The sequence below is a fragment of the Magallana gigas genome, chromosome 10, assembly GCF_963853765.1.
Source record: "Magallana gigas chromosome 10, xbMagGiga1.1, whole genome shotgun sequence".
NCBI lineage: Eukaryota > Metazoa > Mollusca > Bivalvia > Ostreida > Ostreidae > Magallana > Magallana gigas.
Genome location: NC_088862.1, coordinates 7,483,811 through 7,500,470, shown reverse-complemented (window position 1 = coordinate 7,500,470; position 16,660 = coordinate 7,483,811). Strand labels below are relative to the sequence as shown.

The 16,660-nt window shown below is 32.9% G+C and overlaps 1 protein-coding gene and 1 long non-coding RNA gene across 2 annotated transcripts; both read left to right on the top strand.

Annotated features, from left to right (window-relative positions):
* The first annotated feature begins 501 nt into the window (after nt 1-501).
* On the top strand, nt 502-2,546 carry LOC117684119 (E3 ubiquitin-protein ligase TRIM71-like). Its single transcript, XM_034454935.2, has 2 exons — nt 502-612; nt 793-2,546. The coding sequence occupies exon 2, from the start codon at nt 828-830 to the stop codon at nt 2,496-2,498; it is 1,671 nt and encodes a 556-aa protein (XP_034310826.2). The 5' UTR covers nt 502-612; nt 793-827; the 3' UTR covers nt 2,499-2,546.
* Nucleotides 2,547-8,701: 6,155 nt separating this feature from the next.
* Nucleotides 8,702-12,373, top strand: LOC136272410 (uncharacterized). Its single transcript, XR_010710411.1, has 3 exons — nt 8,702-8,866; nt 10,808-10,900; nt 11,044-12,373. It is a non-coding gene; the product is annotated as an uncharacterized lncRNA (long non-coding RNA).
* Nucleotides 12,374-16,660: the final 4,287 nt, after the last annotated feature.

The window sequence follows — 16,660 nt, the reverse complement described above, 5'->3', positions numbered from 1 at the left end:
ACATTTAAAATAGCATTTAATCATGAGATGATAAGTATCGTTCATAACGTATATGGAAGACGGAAGTTTTTGTAATTGTGTCGCATTGTGAATTACACAAGAACATCCTCTTCTACCATTTTCGATGAATATAATGCACTTTTCATATATTAAACGAAGTAGATTTGTTTTTGCAATAGTGTCTTAACATTGTTGGAAAAGAAAGTGACTTATGTCATTTGGCTATCCCTAAAGAACTTTGATAATTATCTAATTGGGTGATAATAAGGACATATTAAGTAGTAAGCAACTTAGTGTGTCATATGAACGTTATCTATAATATAACCAGTTTAATCTCGCTAGCTGATGTCTACATAGTTTGACACCATGACTTAAGTATCAAATGTATAACGTATACACGATATCAAGCAGTTTTTCTTCCTTGTAAAATAGCCAATAGAATTGCGACCTTGTTAAACTATTACGATTTGTTTTGATTAACCTAGATCTTGCCATCTCAAAGTCTAATTTATCTAATTTAACTACTACACACATCTCATGTATCATTGATTCAGTAGATGCCATTAAGGGAACTGGAAGGATCTGGGTTTTTTTCACATTTTTAAGCTTTAGGTTTGTAAATTGGCAACTAATATTTTCTCTGAAATTCCGTATCACAAGTATGTATATCTTTTGGTACGTGTTGCTAACTTTTATATATGTCATGCAAACATAAGTTAAATGCCTATGTATGTATTTTCACATGTCAAATATGTTACAGTGTTAAATGTTCTTCATCCATAACTTTTCCAGATTGTAATCTGCAAGTACATTGTAACTATAAGACCATGGACCCTCGGAAATGTGCACAGGAAGTCTTACGATGTAAGTTGTGTGGAACTTCCGGTCCTGCATTTTACTGCGAAGTCTGTCGCTTCTACATTTGTGCGAGATGTGTTGGGAACCATCTCTTAGATGAATCCAAAGACCATAAAGTTGTGCCATTTGAGCGGCGTAAGTTTATTCCAATTTTTCCTACATGTTCCAAACACACACCCAAACAATGCGATCTCCATTGTGAACAATGCAACATTCCAATTTGTACTCGATGCGTTTCCTCGTATGATCATTTAGGACATAAAGCAGATGACATAATGATAACTTTCCAGAGAAAAAAAGAAATCTTACAACAAGATCTAGAAGAATTGGAGAACTCCTTTTTACCAAAATGCCACGAGGTTGTGTCAAAAATCAAACATCAAATAACTACTATGAATGAAGGCTTTCTGGAATTGTCCAATGAAATAGAACAGCGTGGAAAAGACTTACATAGAGAAATAGAGACGATTATCGAAAGGAACAAATCAGAAATAAGTAATATGCATAAAAAATATTTGGCTGCCATGGAAAAGCAGGAGAGTCAAATCAACAACGTAATAGCAGAGATCACGCACAATATCAGTGATCTCAATAATGTGCTGGATTCAGATGATTTCTATCTTGTATCTGCATACAATTCTAAGAAAGATAGTTTTCAAAGTTCCATTCCAAAGCTTAAAATTACATTTCCTAGTTTCTGTATCCAATATATCAACAAAGAGCAACTGTGTGAGCAGTTTGGATCGCTGTCATCAGGGAGTATCACAACAGAACATGGTGACTTAATCGAACATCCGGGAGTTACGTCCCCTCCTTTAGACAAGCCTCTTCTAGCTCAACCAAAAATTTTATCATGTACAAATACGGGATATTCTTGTCTGTATAGAGTTATGTGCGTGAGTGATAAAAGAATGTGGACTACTGGTAATAGCAGTTTCATAAAACTTTACAACATCCAGGGAGAACTGCTGGATTCTATCAAAACCAAGTCATGGAATGTACCCTCAGACATAGCATTGTCAGTGAGTGAAGATCTGGTTTATACTGATTACTATGATAGAAGTGTGAATGTAATAAAAGGAAACCGGATAGAAAAAGTGGTCAAACTATTGACATGGAGACCTCTAAATGTGTGCAATACCTTATCTGGGGACCTTTTGGTTACTTTGATTCGCGATGATAAAAAACAATCGCAAATTGTCCGTTACTCTGGCTCCACCGAGAAACAAATCATTCAGTTAGATGACGAAGGCAAACCTCTCTTTTCAACAGCCCAGCTTGGTGCCATCTGTGAAAATCGGAATTTGAACATCTGTGTCATAGATATCGAAGCCTGTGCAGTAGTGGTTGTTAATCAGGCCGGTAAGCTCCGATTTGAATACACTGGTCCTGATTCCGAATCCACTTCTGAGAAATCATTTGATCCAGTCGGAATCAGTACAGACAGCCAGAGCCAGATACTAGTAGCAGACTATGACAACAACCGTATCCATATTGTTGATCAGAATGGACATTTTCTCTGCTTTATTGACAAATGTGACATGCTGCATCCATACGGTCTATATGTCGACGTGGGAGATAACCTCTATGTTACCGAATTTGACAGAGGTCATGTGAAAAAAATTCAATATCATATGTGAGCTATCATGTAAAATGTACATTTTATTGATTTCACTTAATAAAATCGAGTTGGAAAACATTTGCTGTTATTTTGCTAAATAAAATGATAAATGAGTTTAAATACAAATAAATATTCGATAAATAGAATAAATAATAAAAAGAAAACATAAACCTTCCGGTATCCCACTTTGTATCAGTTAGTTAAATCCTTCTCCGTGCCATTAGGTACATAGGGTCGGTGCATATCCCCGGTTTCCGTGGTTCTGAGCAGATGAAAGTTGCCTCCTCATGGAATGGACACTATATTCAATCATAGGTTAAACCCCAACTTCGGCTGGGTTGACTGAGACAATGTAGATCTATAAGTTGCCTTGTCCAAGTGCACAACACACAAATTCGAGTGACAACAGCGGGATTTGAACCAGCGACCTCTCGCTTACAGGCCTAACGCCCATAACCACAGAACCATGCACAGACCTAGTCACAAAGGGCTGGTCATAAATTACAGAAACGCTCCAGTTTTGTCAGAATTGATATAATCTTAAATTAGTATAAAGCTGAGCTAAATATCTAAGAGTAATTTAAATAAATTCTTTATATGTACTTTGAAGTTTCTTGTTATCCCTGTCTTGTGTTCTTGCAGTGTTTTCTTAATATATATATATATATATATATATATATATATATATATATATATATATATATATATATATATATATATATATATATATATATATATATATATATATATATATATATATATACACTATGTACATTATAAAACATCTCGAGTAGAAAAAAAAGTCTTAAAAGTATAATGCATATATATTGGCTCGTTAATTATAATGCGAGGATTTATACGAGGGTCAATCAAAAAATATGAAGACAATGTGGCTGTCTATCATATATTTTTCATGAAAGTCATACTTAACAGATTAATCTGTGCACCAACACTTATGTTATTGATATGCGAAGTTTTAGTCCATTTGATGACACGATATTTTTATTACCCCTTTTTAAAAACAACATGTTTTGTCACCACGGCGCACGGTAACGTTCAAAACATGACGTCAAGATAAAACACGCACAGTTTATAGATATTCCCCATCTTGAAATCGCTCTTAGTCTCTTGTGCCTTTGTCCTTACAATTTAAAATGGCACTGAACCACTTAACATCTTATTTTCACACATTTATTCAAGAATCATATGTAAATTCTTCACATTTTTCATTTTCTAACCGTGTATCTCTTAATGTACAGTAGGGATAACCCTGAACGTCGGTTGACGTTACTATTTTTTGACCAAATATTTACAGATAGTTTACTCTCTTTCGGACTGTTTTATATTCAAAATACAATTACCACCACCCCCAAAAAATTTATTACAGTTAAACACAAACTTGCAAATAATTGTTGCCTTATCTTTTGCACCATTTAGCATTTTCATAGCTTGTATCGGCTTTTTTGTGAGTTAAATCTATTTTGTTTGTACTTCTCGTTGCGCCGTGACGTCCGGCGACGTCGATATTTTCTGTCAGTTCTAAAGAGGACTATCTGTCTTTAGTTACTAATATCTGTTTGACAAAACAATTTATCCTGTCATTATTTGGTATATAGAATACCATGACTATACTTAATTTGAGGTTTCAATGTTATTTGGTTTTGAGCCCTATTTAAAGAGATATTACGTTTAACATTATATGGTTTATGGTTGACATAACACAAATCTTGACCGTGCGCCGTGACCTTATTTTTTCAGGATTAGATTCTAAATAATTCTTAGAAATAAAGGAATTTATTAATTTTTTTCTTGCAGATTGTTTGAAACTATTGCTAAATTATGCCTACCAAATTTAGTAATGATATGACGTTAAGTAACATAGCTATGACAAAAGTCTTCGTATTTTTTGATTGACCCTCGTATGCTTTGATTCAACAAGAGGCCATATATGAGGATCGTATCAACTTAGTCTAAATGAGAGCAAGCGACCCGTAAATTTGAATTCAAAAATATCACAATAAAGGAGGCTGGATCGTCAATATACATGTAGTACCCTTTAGATCCATTCTAAAGTTCCAGATGTATTTTTAATTTTAGCTATTAACTATTATTAATAAAATTTCCAACTATTATAGCTTTAAGATTTGATTGTTTTCCTATGCATGTATATTTATACCTGCAGAGTCTTCTCAAGTCTTTAAAGAGATCAATATAAAGTCTAAAAATTGTCACGACCATCCCAGGCACGTAGCATCGTTTTTGAAAGTGTGGGGGGGGGGGGGGCAGACTCATCCAAAAAATCAAAAAATCTTGACAAGCAAAAAAAAAAAAAAAGAAAATGTTATGTTTCCAAAATCTTCAAAATCCTATTCCCGGGGGGGGGGGGGGGGGGGGTGGAAGCTGGCTTACTATATAACTTCAATTTCACTTCTCATTTCCTTATTATCATATCAATTTTTTAGTTTCTGATGAGAGACATTAAGATATTGATGAAGAATTTTTTTTAATCATGAATATGACTGGTTTTGTCCGTTATAAAGTATAGAAAAAAGTGTCAACTTATGTCTAATAACATTAAAAAAAAATTATATATTCCAAATTAGCCGGACAACATGAACATTAACATTTAACTTGGTTCTTCAATCGATGAGATTGTATATATCATTTGATCTATTGGTCACACAAAATGTATAATCTTTATAGATTTTGCTTACGATGCATTGTTCAAAATTTAAATTCAGTTAAATTAACTAAAGAGTCAATGAACGAGAAGGCAAATTTAGACTTGTTTTATTTTCTATGTACAAAATTCCTTTAAAGATGAACAGCAGTCATACCGCAAGTAGACTCGAAGCCAATGAAACACTTATTTAATATGAAGACATCTGTGTATGACCCGTCCAGATTTTAACCTCGGCTCGCGCATGAAGTTCGGTATTTTTCAGGTGCAGGTTGTTAAAATAGAATTCACAACTTTTCAAAAATGTCACATTGCGTTTGGGAACTTTACTTTCGATTCAACCTTCGACCTCTACTATTGATCGTCGACGGCATTGTGCATTCAGTTACGTAACTCATTCCACAAATCGCTACAACTATTGAACCCGAGCAAGAATATTTTGATCAATAAAGCTTTTTGTTTATTTTCTTTATAGAATTTAATTTATACATAGAGGACTTAAAACGATTTAATGTGTGTTTTTATAGTATATATTTACTGAAATGCATGAAAAGATTCTGCACTATTTTCTTACGCGTAGACCCAATTCATGTGTTCTACGGGTGCCTTCCGGTTTGAGACTTCGGCTGACAGTAAACCAATAGACGGGGTCACGTGACCCCGTCTAAAGATATTATAATTGTGTGCTTTTATGTAGGGGGGATTTGTACTGTTAACACTTTCTTCTTTAATGCTTCAATGCATATACAAATATACTGGATAACCAAAATATGGTTTAAAATCATTTTGAAGTTATTGTTACAATTAAATACAATGAGACAGTCCCACTTCAACACAGAGTCTCGTTCTTATGATGCATAAAACAAATGATTAAAAACTGTTTCGGTTTAAACGTGATGGTGCCATGTTCTTATCGTGAAAGCGAATCAATTGTCAAGGATTATGTTTGCGTCATGCGACTTATTCACACGACACTAGAACAGGACGAGTAGTGCAAGTGCCACGTTTGGTTTTTCGCAGTAAGAGTATTTAACACTCATATTGCAAAATAATAATAAAACATTAATGATATACTTTTTTAATATAATGTCAACGGCCACTTCAATGTACATGTATACCATTATATAACTGATGAATTGGGGTGGAATCGCATATATAGATCAAAGTATTGAGAGTACAGAAAGACGGGGTCTTAAAAGTTTGAATTTGTAATTGTCCACGTTTTCCTCAAATATGTACAAAAATTATGAGTTTGAATAAGTTGTTTCAATCTAGTATGTTAAAATTCGGCTTTTTGCAATTGCCTGATACTTTGTCTAAATTTTACTTATTCCCGGTTGGGACTGTATTTCATAAATGTAGAAAAATTGACACATCGGTATTTTATGTAAAATAAGACCCCAAGGAAAAATTTTTAAAACTACAACCAACCGGAAAAATCAAAACAACTATATTTTGGTAGATGATTTAAATCATTAGATTTATTTAATTTTGTGATCCAAGGAAAAAAACACAAGTCGAACGGTATCTGTTATAAAAGGTTTATGAAAACTCTCAAACTACTGAATTACCGAACAATGTTAACATTTGTATACCGATAACAAACACAGGTACCTGACGTTAGAAATAGTTCTTTTTGCAATAAGATTATTCCAAGTACTATAACAACTTATCCGTCACGATTTTCTTGCAGCGATTCATATAAAATTAATAGGTAAAAATAAATGTTTTCGCCAATTACTACTTTTTTGTGTAAACTCGTGCATCATCTACACGAATTCCGATACAACTGGTCCTTTCATTAAAAATCATACTCCGAATTCAGTCAACTGCTTTTAAAATCGATAAAACTAGAAAATGGAGACCAAAAGTGATTGAATCACGTCATATTTTGGGGTAGACCTTTCCTGATTGACTGTTTTATATGTCGTTAAAAATAAATCAACAGAATAATAAAAACATTAACTGATAAATGTACAGAGATAAGTCAGTTAAAGGACTGGTTAAAAAAAAAAGAAGGAAAATGTCTAGATCAGTTACTTAGTGCTAAGGAAGGAGAGTTGGTTTCATGTCTAGGAAAAATATGCACATGGCGGTAATATGTTCACGGACAATTGATAGAGCAATAATTATTGTATTATAATTGTAAATTGTTAATTTTAGCTATTAATTCAGATTTGTTTGATTTTAAAATTTCTAATATATGCGAAATTAACGCTTTTAACAGCAAAATTAACAAATGATGTCGGACATTGTCATTTCATGGAACTGTGTCCTTTCAGTACACTCTCGTCTATTAAGCGCACATTTTCATGCGTGTCTTGGAAACGATGAACTTAATTTCGAAAGCGATTTAGTTTCACATTTTTCGAAGGGCTACAATAAAGGATTTAATTGTAAATCAGATTTTAAAACTACGATAAAGACTTGTAGTTTTTAATCTTCTTAAAATTGGGATAAGTACTATTTATTTACATGTACTACCACAAGGTAAATTAAAAATTTAAAACATAACAACCATGCATTATTTCTGAATTCAAAGGTTTAATATTGGTGCGATATATTTACCGATGGGAGAAAGATCAGCTGAGTTTCTGATGAGAGACATTAAGATATTGATCAAGAATTTTTTTTAATCATGAATATGACTGGTTTTGTCCGTTATAAAGTATAGAAAAAAGTGTCAACTTATGTCTAATAACATTAAAAAAAAAATTATATATTCCAAATTAGCCGGACAACATGGACATTAACATTTAACTTGGTTCTTCAATCGATGAGATTGTATATATCATTTGATCTATTGGTCACACAAAATGTATAATCTTTATAGATTTTGCTCACGATGCATTGTTCAAAATTTAAATTCAGTTTAATTAACTAAAGAGTCAATGAACGAGAAGGCAAATTTAGACTTGTTTTTATTTTCTATGTACAAAATTCCTTTAAAGATGAACAGCAGTCATACCGCAAGTAGACTCGAAGCCAATGAAACATTTATTTAATATGAAGACATCTGTGTATGACCCGTCCAGATTTTAACCTCGGCTCGCGCATGAAGTTCGGTATTTTTCAGGTGCAGGTTGTTAAAATAGAATTCACAACTTTTCAAAAATGTCACATTGCGTTTGGGAACTTTACTTTCGATTCAACCTTCGACCTCTACTATTGATTAATGAGCTGGTCCACCAACTGAATCGTCGACGGCGTTGTGCATTCAGTTACGTAACTCATTCCACAAATCGCTACAACTATTGAACCCGAGCAAGAATATTTTGATCAATAAAGCTTTTTGTTTATTTTCTTTATAGAATTTAATTTATACATAGAGGACTTAAAACGATTTAATGTGTGTTTTTATAGTATATATTTACTGAAATGCATTAAAAGATTCTGCACTATTTTCTTACGCGTAGACCCAATTCATGTGTTCTACGGGTGCCTTCCGGTTTGAGACTTCGGCTGACAATCATTTTGAAGTTATTGTTACAATTAAATACAATGAGACAGTCCCACTTCAACACAGAGTCTCGTTCTTATGATGCATAAAACAAATGATTAAAAACCGTTTCGGTTTAAACGTGATGGTGCCATGTTCTTATCGTGAAAGCGAATCAATTGTCAAGGATAATGTTTGCGTCATGCGACTTATTCACACGACACTAGAACAGGACGAGTAGTGCAAGTGCCACGTTTGGTTTTTCACAGTAAGAGTATTTAACACTCATATTGCATTTGTTACTTCGAACACGGTATACATTTTGATTATTTAATTATTAATAAATATTGGGTATTTCTGGATAAAATCTTCCCGATTATTTTGTATGCATTATTTGGAATATCTGCTTACTTTTTTCAAAGACTTCCCTTGCTCATTTGTCAATACGTATTAGGTTTTTCAATTTGACCCTATAGTAACAATGTCTAGGCTAAGCAAATGCAAAAGACATATTGAAATATAAACGATTAACATTCTCTCTAATTTAAGATTATTTTATGTGATTAGATAACTATCCTTTTATGCAAAGTACTTGTATTAAATATTTATTTTGTTTTTTGTTCATAACAATCAGATGTACATGTTTTTAAGAGCATTTTGAAGATTAGTCAAATTGATAATGATTAACCGGTAACACTGCATCAACAGAATCAAGTTTGCAGGAACCTTTTTTGAAACACTGTTCACAAATGATTGGAAGTTGACCATGTACTGAAAGTTTGAATCTCTTTCCTGTATGTATAACCTCGTGATTGCGTTTATAAGTTGTTCCGAAATTCAAAGTTTTTATCTTATTAACTAGAATTCTAAAATTTTATCTACATCGCGGAATTTTGAATGACAGCATTGGAATTGGAAGTTAGTTTTCGAAATAAACAGATGGTGAAAATAATTCATGAACATGATCATACACCTGACAAATAAAGTATGTTTACTCTTTACAGTGTTAAGAAATCTCTACACTAAGTTCGATATAGGAGCGTTATATTTAAATCAGGCGCCTGCATGTAACAAAGAATGGAAATAGAAATACTTGAAAGATCTAGATATGTAGGTCGCACTTATATTTTGGCTCCATCTTTTTTTATTCTTTTATTGCCATTTCTGTCGAAATGCGTAAATGTTTACCCTCTTGCTGAAAGCCATGCTGAAACGCCAAGCGCTGTTGAACGCAAGGATTGATTAGTAATATTTACTGTATTGGCTGTCCACTATTATTTAGTTTTAAATTTCACAAAGCATATTTTAGCAAATAAATACTTTTTGAATTTGCAGGAAAGTTCATTCAAGTTACGGGAAAATTGTCAATTCATAGTATTTGTGCAAAATGAGATGTAGATTTTTTCATTTGTTCCTCAAATTGATAAAAATAACATGAGACTCGTGGACCACATTAATCTCTTGTATTTTTTCCACTTTATTAAAATATGATACTCTTCAAACATTTTGTAAAACTCTCATAATATATTTCAATATTTGACAAGATCTAAGCTGGATCAACCTATTAATTCTAGGTCTCATTGTATCAAGATCAAAGTTAGAAATAAACTATAAATAATCCCAAAAAGTACGTAAATGTCAATGTGACCTGATTATAATGATACGAAGACATGAGGATGCTTACGTATTAATAACACTAAACGTAGCGTTGTATTTTTTTTTTTCAGGAAAAGGTTTTTAATCATTTTCCCTTAATATTTCTTTGTTAAAATTTAAACCCCTGTTGAAGTCCCAGAATTAGTCCTGGGGTCACGATTTTTATATTTTACACTTTATACTAACCTAGGACGCTGGCATAGTAATCACATAGAATTGTAGCATTGTAATTGTTGAAAAAAAGATTTTTTTAAATTCTTCCTATAAGGTGTATATTTCTGAATTAAACTTTTAACCCTTGTTGAGGCCTCAAAGTTTTTCCGTGGACCATGCATGGTTTTAAAGATTTAAACTTTCAATACAAATTCAATCTTTGTGTAATTATTAAAATTTCTGGATTAGAGATTCTTGTGAAGAAGATTATTTTAAAAACAAACCCTTTTTTTGCTGTCACATATTTATCTTCCTTTTGAAACAGATTTCGCCTTTAATTTTAACAATTTATAATTAACAATCTATAAGAAAGTTTTGTAGCAAGTTTGGTTAATTTTAGACCCCATGGTTTGAGAAGATGGCAAATATGCAAAAGGTTACAAACTGTCGGGCAGACATACAGGCAGACGGTCGGACAGACAGCGAATAAGAGGTAATCAGAAATCGCACTTAAACCTTTGGCTCAGGTGAGCTAATTGGTGACCAAATGGAGACAGCTGTCGTATTTTGTTATTATTCTAAAGCAATAGTTAACGCTTTTCAAAAAATTTTACAAAATATCTCCTCGTTTTTCAGACTTTACCTTTAACATATTCTACATTTACGCAAGATCATGGATCCTAAGAAAAGTGCACAGGATGCCCTAAGATGTTACTTGTGTGAGACTCCTAATCCCCAATATTATTGTGACATCTGTCACATCAACCTTTGTAAGAGGTGTGCAGGGGAACATCTGTTAGATGAATCTAAACAACATAAAGTCGTACCAATTAGGCAAAGAGGACATACTTTTGAGTACCCTTATTGCTTAATGCATACGAAAAAGCAATGTGAACTCCACTGTGAACAGTGCGACATTCCGATTTGCACACAATGTGTTTCATCTAATGTACATCTAGGACATAAAGCAATCGACATAATGACTATCTTTGACACGAAGAAAGGAATCTTAGAAAAAGATTTACACGAACTTGAAATATCTCTCATTCCGAGGTATCATGAGATTGCAGCAACTATTCCAGTACAGAAAGCTGAACTTGAACGACATTCCAAGAGTTTGACAACTGCTATCTCCAAAAGGGGTGAGGAGTGGCACAGAGAAATTGACGAGATAATAAGCAAGAAAAAAAATGAAATTAACCAAATGGAAATCATATATACGGCTATTTTAGAGACACACAAAAATGAAATCACGCAGAGTATTTCTTTGATCACACAGATAATAGTTACACTGAAGAAAATGCTAGACTCGAATGATGTCTACCTTGTCTCTGCTTACAAATCTAAAAATGATGGATTTCGAAAATTGCCCCTTTCTCTCCGTGCTAAGTTTCCTTGTTTTTCTTCGAAGAAAATAAACACGGAAGATCTAAATCAACAGTTTGGAATATTGTCAGAATTCTATATTAATGATAAGGAAAATGCCTACAAAATAGAGATTCCCAGGGCTGCATCGCTTTCTTCGGTTGCTTATCCAGGTCCTTTTCTTGAGCAACCACATGTTATCACAACCATTGATACAGACTTTGAACACCTGTTTAGTGTAACATGTACAACTGATGAACAAATATGGACTCGTGGTGAAAGCAATATTATAAAACTTTACAAACTTAAAGGAGATCTAATAGAATCAATCCACACAAAGTCAGGTAATAACCCTAGAGATATAGCAGTGTCAAATTCTGGACATCTAGTTTATGCTGATTTCTTTGACAAAACTGTGAACATGGTAAAGAATACACAGGTATTAGAAGTGATGAGATCACAACGATGGAGACCACTTCGTGTAAATAGTACAGTCGCAGGCGACCTCTTGGTTACTATGCTTGGGGGTAGTAAAGAACGAACAAAAGTTGTGCGTTGCGCATATTCAAAAGAACAACAAACCTTTCTATTTGATAGCAAAGCTCAACCTTTATATTTTTCTCCACCAAAATGGTCCATTAATTACGTAGCTGAAAATAAGAATCTAGATGTCTGTGTGGTCGATGGGACAGCCTGTGCGGTGGTAGTAGTAAATGAGGCCGGTAAACTACGCTTCAAATACACTGGTCCACCCTCGCCTACAAAAGAACCGTTTAATCCCAAAGGTGTCTGTACAGACAGCCAGAATCGAATCCTGATAGCAGACATTGCCAACGAATGTATCCACATTCTAGACCAGAACGGACAATTTCTCCAATACATAGACAATTGTGATTTACATGAGCCATACGGTTTATGTGTGGACAATAGAGACAACCTCTTTGTAACAGAATGGTCCACTGGTAAAGTGAAAAAAATTCAATATAAAAAATAATGAATATATTCATTAAACTAATGTATATGTGTCCAATAACACTCAAAATTAAATAATCATACAAAGTGTCATGTCCTGTTTTTCAAAGTGATAAATGGCTGATTTGCATAAATATACCATCGAGTAATATAAATTCATGTCATCGATTTGTGCTATTTGTTCAAAATATATCAATTTTACCAATTAGAATCAAGCATGCATTAAATAAATGAGTTTTAATTTGCTTTGTGTTTGGATGGGTTGATTGTTTTCTTTAAATGATGCTCAACTATCTATTCCCCGTCTTTGAACGTGGCGTATTATTCATTCTCTCTCTCTCTCTCTCTCTCTCTCTCTCTCTCTCTCTCTCTCTCTCTCTCTCTCTCTCTCTCTTAATTCCCTTTCAACATGCCATGTGTGAAGTTTAACCACGGTACGTTAATCTCTATTAACAGAAAAGTGCATATATATTTTAAGGTATAACAGCATTACCAACAGAAATTATACAAAATTTTAAACAGTTTTGCTCATCAGAAATTTTTAAGGCAACCCCAAAAAGCTTTGAAAGCAAATAATATGTATTTTAAATGTTGGTGAACTCTGTTAAACGTATCGAATATGTGTATGCTAAAGATGTCGGTGAGTGAAAAATTGAATTTTTCTGATTCGTTAAATTTTCCTCCAGTTTGTTTTATACCATTTAAGATGAATGCAAGGGCTATACATTATTTAAAGGGGTCTGTTAAAGATTTGAGCTGAAAAATATGATCTTTTTTAAATGCCTTACAAGGATATTTTTTATTGCTAGCGCTCTCGAGCAACTACGTTAGTCTTTTTCACTGGAATACGCATGCTCGACTCCATAGTAGGGGATTCTGGGAATACTGTACTACTGTAGATAAACTGTACGTTTTAAATTTAGTTTTATCATCTTCACATGAAGTTTTGTGTTTTATTGTAAATGTCAAAAAGTAACAGTAACTTAGGTCTTGTAATGCAAAGTTATTTTCAATATTATAATAAATAGCTAGTTTTATCTTAAATTACTTCAAGCTCGGAAAACAACTTCGGATATGTTTTCCGAGCTCGCCGAAAAGGCCCGAGAAGATACAAAGGCTACAAAACAGTACCTATGGTTCTTGAAAATTTTTACCTTAAAATTGAAATTACAGTACAAACATAATGATTAAGGCACAGTCAGTGAGCTATGCTATTGCCGACGTGAAGCCCACTCTGGATTCACAATTCTACACATGTAAATTGAGACCCCACTCCAGCACATTTCCGGTACACCACTGTGCTTTCCTGTTGTTAATTAATCAATTCAGAAATTGAAACCAATGTTATAGAAATCCGCTTCTTTGTTTTACGATAGCTACAGCGCTAGCTAGCCAATCTTTTTTAAAAGATAAGCTTGTAATCAGCTTATCTGAGCATGAGCTGTCAAGTTCAAGTGAGAGTCAGTTATGAGGATCAGTGTAAATGTAGTCCGAGACCTGTATGTCCCGGGATGTCCCATTTATTGTCGATCTAATAACCGTCTACTCATTTTTTTTAAATGCATACCTGAGTATGTGGGGTGCTAAAATTTCAGTTGTTGTCATAAATACTAAGCGTTCAGAATTAAACAATCAAAACAATTTTATCAAAGATTTATTTTATCTAAAACTCGAGAGTTCAAATCTGCACTCCATATTTCTATTATATTTATTTATATTACATGTATACTATATTTATATTTTTTTTAAAGTGCCAATTTAGAAAATTAGTTATTTCTGACGTCAATACTGCAAATGAGTGCGAAGAAATATATCTTATGAACTCTTCTAAAAAATAACACATCAATTCCATGTACCTGAAACACTTTTTAAAATGTTGAATCATAGGGGAAAAATATAAAATCAAATATGACTCGCAATTTCATATATAGTTCTTTGATGAAATTTTTATTTTTCATTTTTTAGGTTTTAGCATAGTACGAGGGTTGATAAAAAAGTAATGTCACAGATGCAATAAAATCGTGAAAAATCCGCGTAAAGTGACAAAAAACTTGTGCTTTGAGATATCTACCTTGTTCAGTTCAGATCTAAAAAATTTACTGCATTATGATTAATTTTTCTGAAGATAATGTATTTTTAGAGCGTGACGCAAGAATAGTCGCCGCACGCTAGCGACGTCATTCTAGATCTTTGCCGTTCTTGTAGAAATTCTGAATTTGGTATTCTTTAAAAATTGGCCAAGATGCTCTATTTAAAAATTTTTATTCATAAAGTAACTAATTACTATTTTTGTGATCGATGGGGTAATATAATGGATATTATTTAATGTGCGATCAGTTTAAATTGTCGAGGTCTCTTCAAGAAGTCATGAACGTAACTTTATGATATATGATCATAACGTAAGATTCTAGTTTCAACTTTCCCTCAGAGCGAATACCTTCTGTCTATTTAATTTATTTATAAACGTATATGCTTTTATTAAATACTGGAACAACTTTAAGGGAACCCTTTTCATTCGCTCTCAATTTTAGATTGATATGTCAGTTCCAGTACATTTTCTAATGAAATCTATCCATCGAAGCAAAAAATGCCTGTATCACTATTGGCATGTCCAGTATTTTTTATCCCTTGATCTAGAGAAAAAGGGCATTGCGTATATGTCCGAAATGGACGGTAATTGTCCCTAAATTTTTAAAACAGTTAGAAAAAGTATATGATATATCTGTTTCAAAATATTGTGTTGCTTTGGTCTTTTTCAAATTTTGGAAGCACGTAGTTTATGCATAAATACAAACCTTTAAAAAGACGTGAATTCATGACGCAGCGATGTCACGTATAGATCATCCTACAAACATTCAATATCTTGTTAAGTGTTCAACGAAATTTAATCAAAATTTTACTTTCAGAATTTTGATAAGGAAAGTTTTGATGTATCATTTTATACAATACAGCGCCAGCGTGAAAAGTGGTGCATAGTGTGACTTTACTTTTGGATCAACCCTTGTATTTACATAAAGTTAAAAATCAGTTAAATTTTACTCCAATATCAGAAAATAATAAATGTCTACTGATGAAATCTGCGTAATGGATGGGAAAATTTTATTAAGGACTCATGATCTGTGAAAGTAAAGTAGGTAGTTTGTATGAACACTCAAACTTCACTTTCAAATTTGCCGACAGTACTAAGCAGACGGGATTATTCACCTCTAACTCCACATGACTTCATTGTGAACTCACCAGTACAATTGTCAAGTAAGGCAGCTAGCTCTTTACTGATGTTATCCGACTCTGTATAATAACATTTTATTACAAGTATTTTCCTTCTTATAGAATTGTTTGCAACAAAATATGCAATTAATAAATTCCAACAACAAAGAACAAAATTAATCAATCTTGAATACGAGACCAGTAAACATGGCATATATTGATTTCCAATATGAGTTAAAACAAGTATTTCTTTTAAAGGAATGATCGGCAATAATGATATATTGATAGCTAGAAGCAATCATCATGATCAGTTTGATGTAAAATAATTTAAAAAGTACTGTATTTTTACAAAATCTAAAATATTTTGAATCTGTACACCATAATTTCATCATTATAAACCGTCAACAAATTTAATTTTAAAATAAATTTGGGGAAAGCCGTTCGTAAACTCCTTGTCTAGTTTTATATTTTTAACGTAATTATTAAATGTTAATGTATCTTCTTCTTCTACAGAATACTGAGTATGGCTCTTCAGAGAGCATTAACACGTAAACAAAGAGAGAGTTGTATTAAAATAATTTATTGCGACTGAAAAACATTGAATGCCAACAGAACTTGATACTGAGGTCGCATTATAACGTAACCTTGTTTATAAATCAAGCCGTCTTCCTATCTACTATTATGCAACATCGATAGATCGAGGTCAGTT

Coding starts and splice junctions, on each gene's coding strand:
- LOC117684119 (XM_034454935.2), top strand. CDS start 828: ATGGACCCTCGGAAATGTGCACAGGAAGTCTTACGATGTAAGTTGTGT.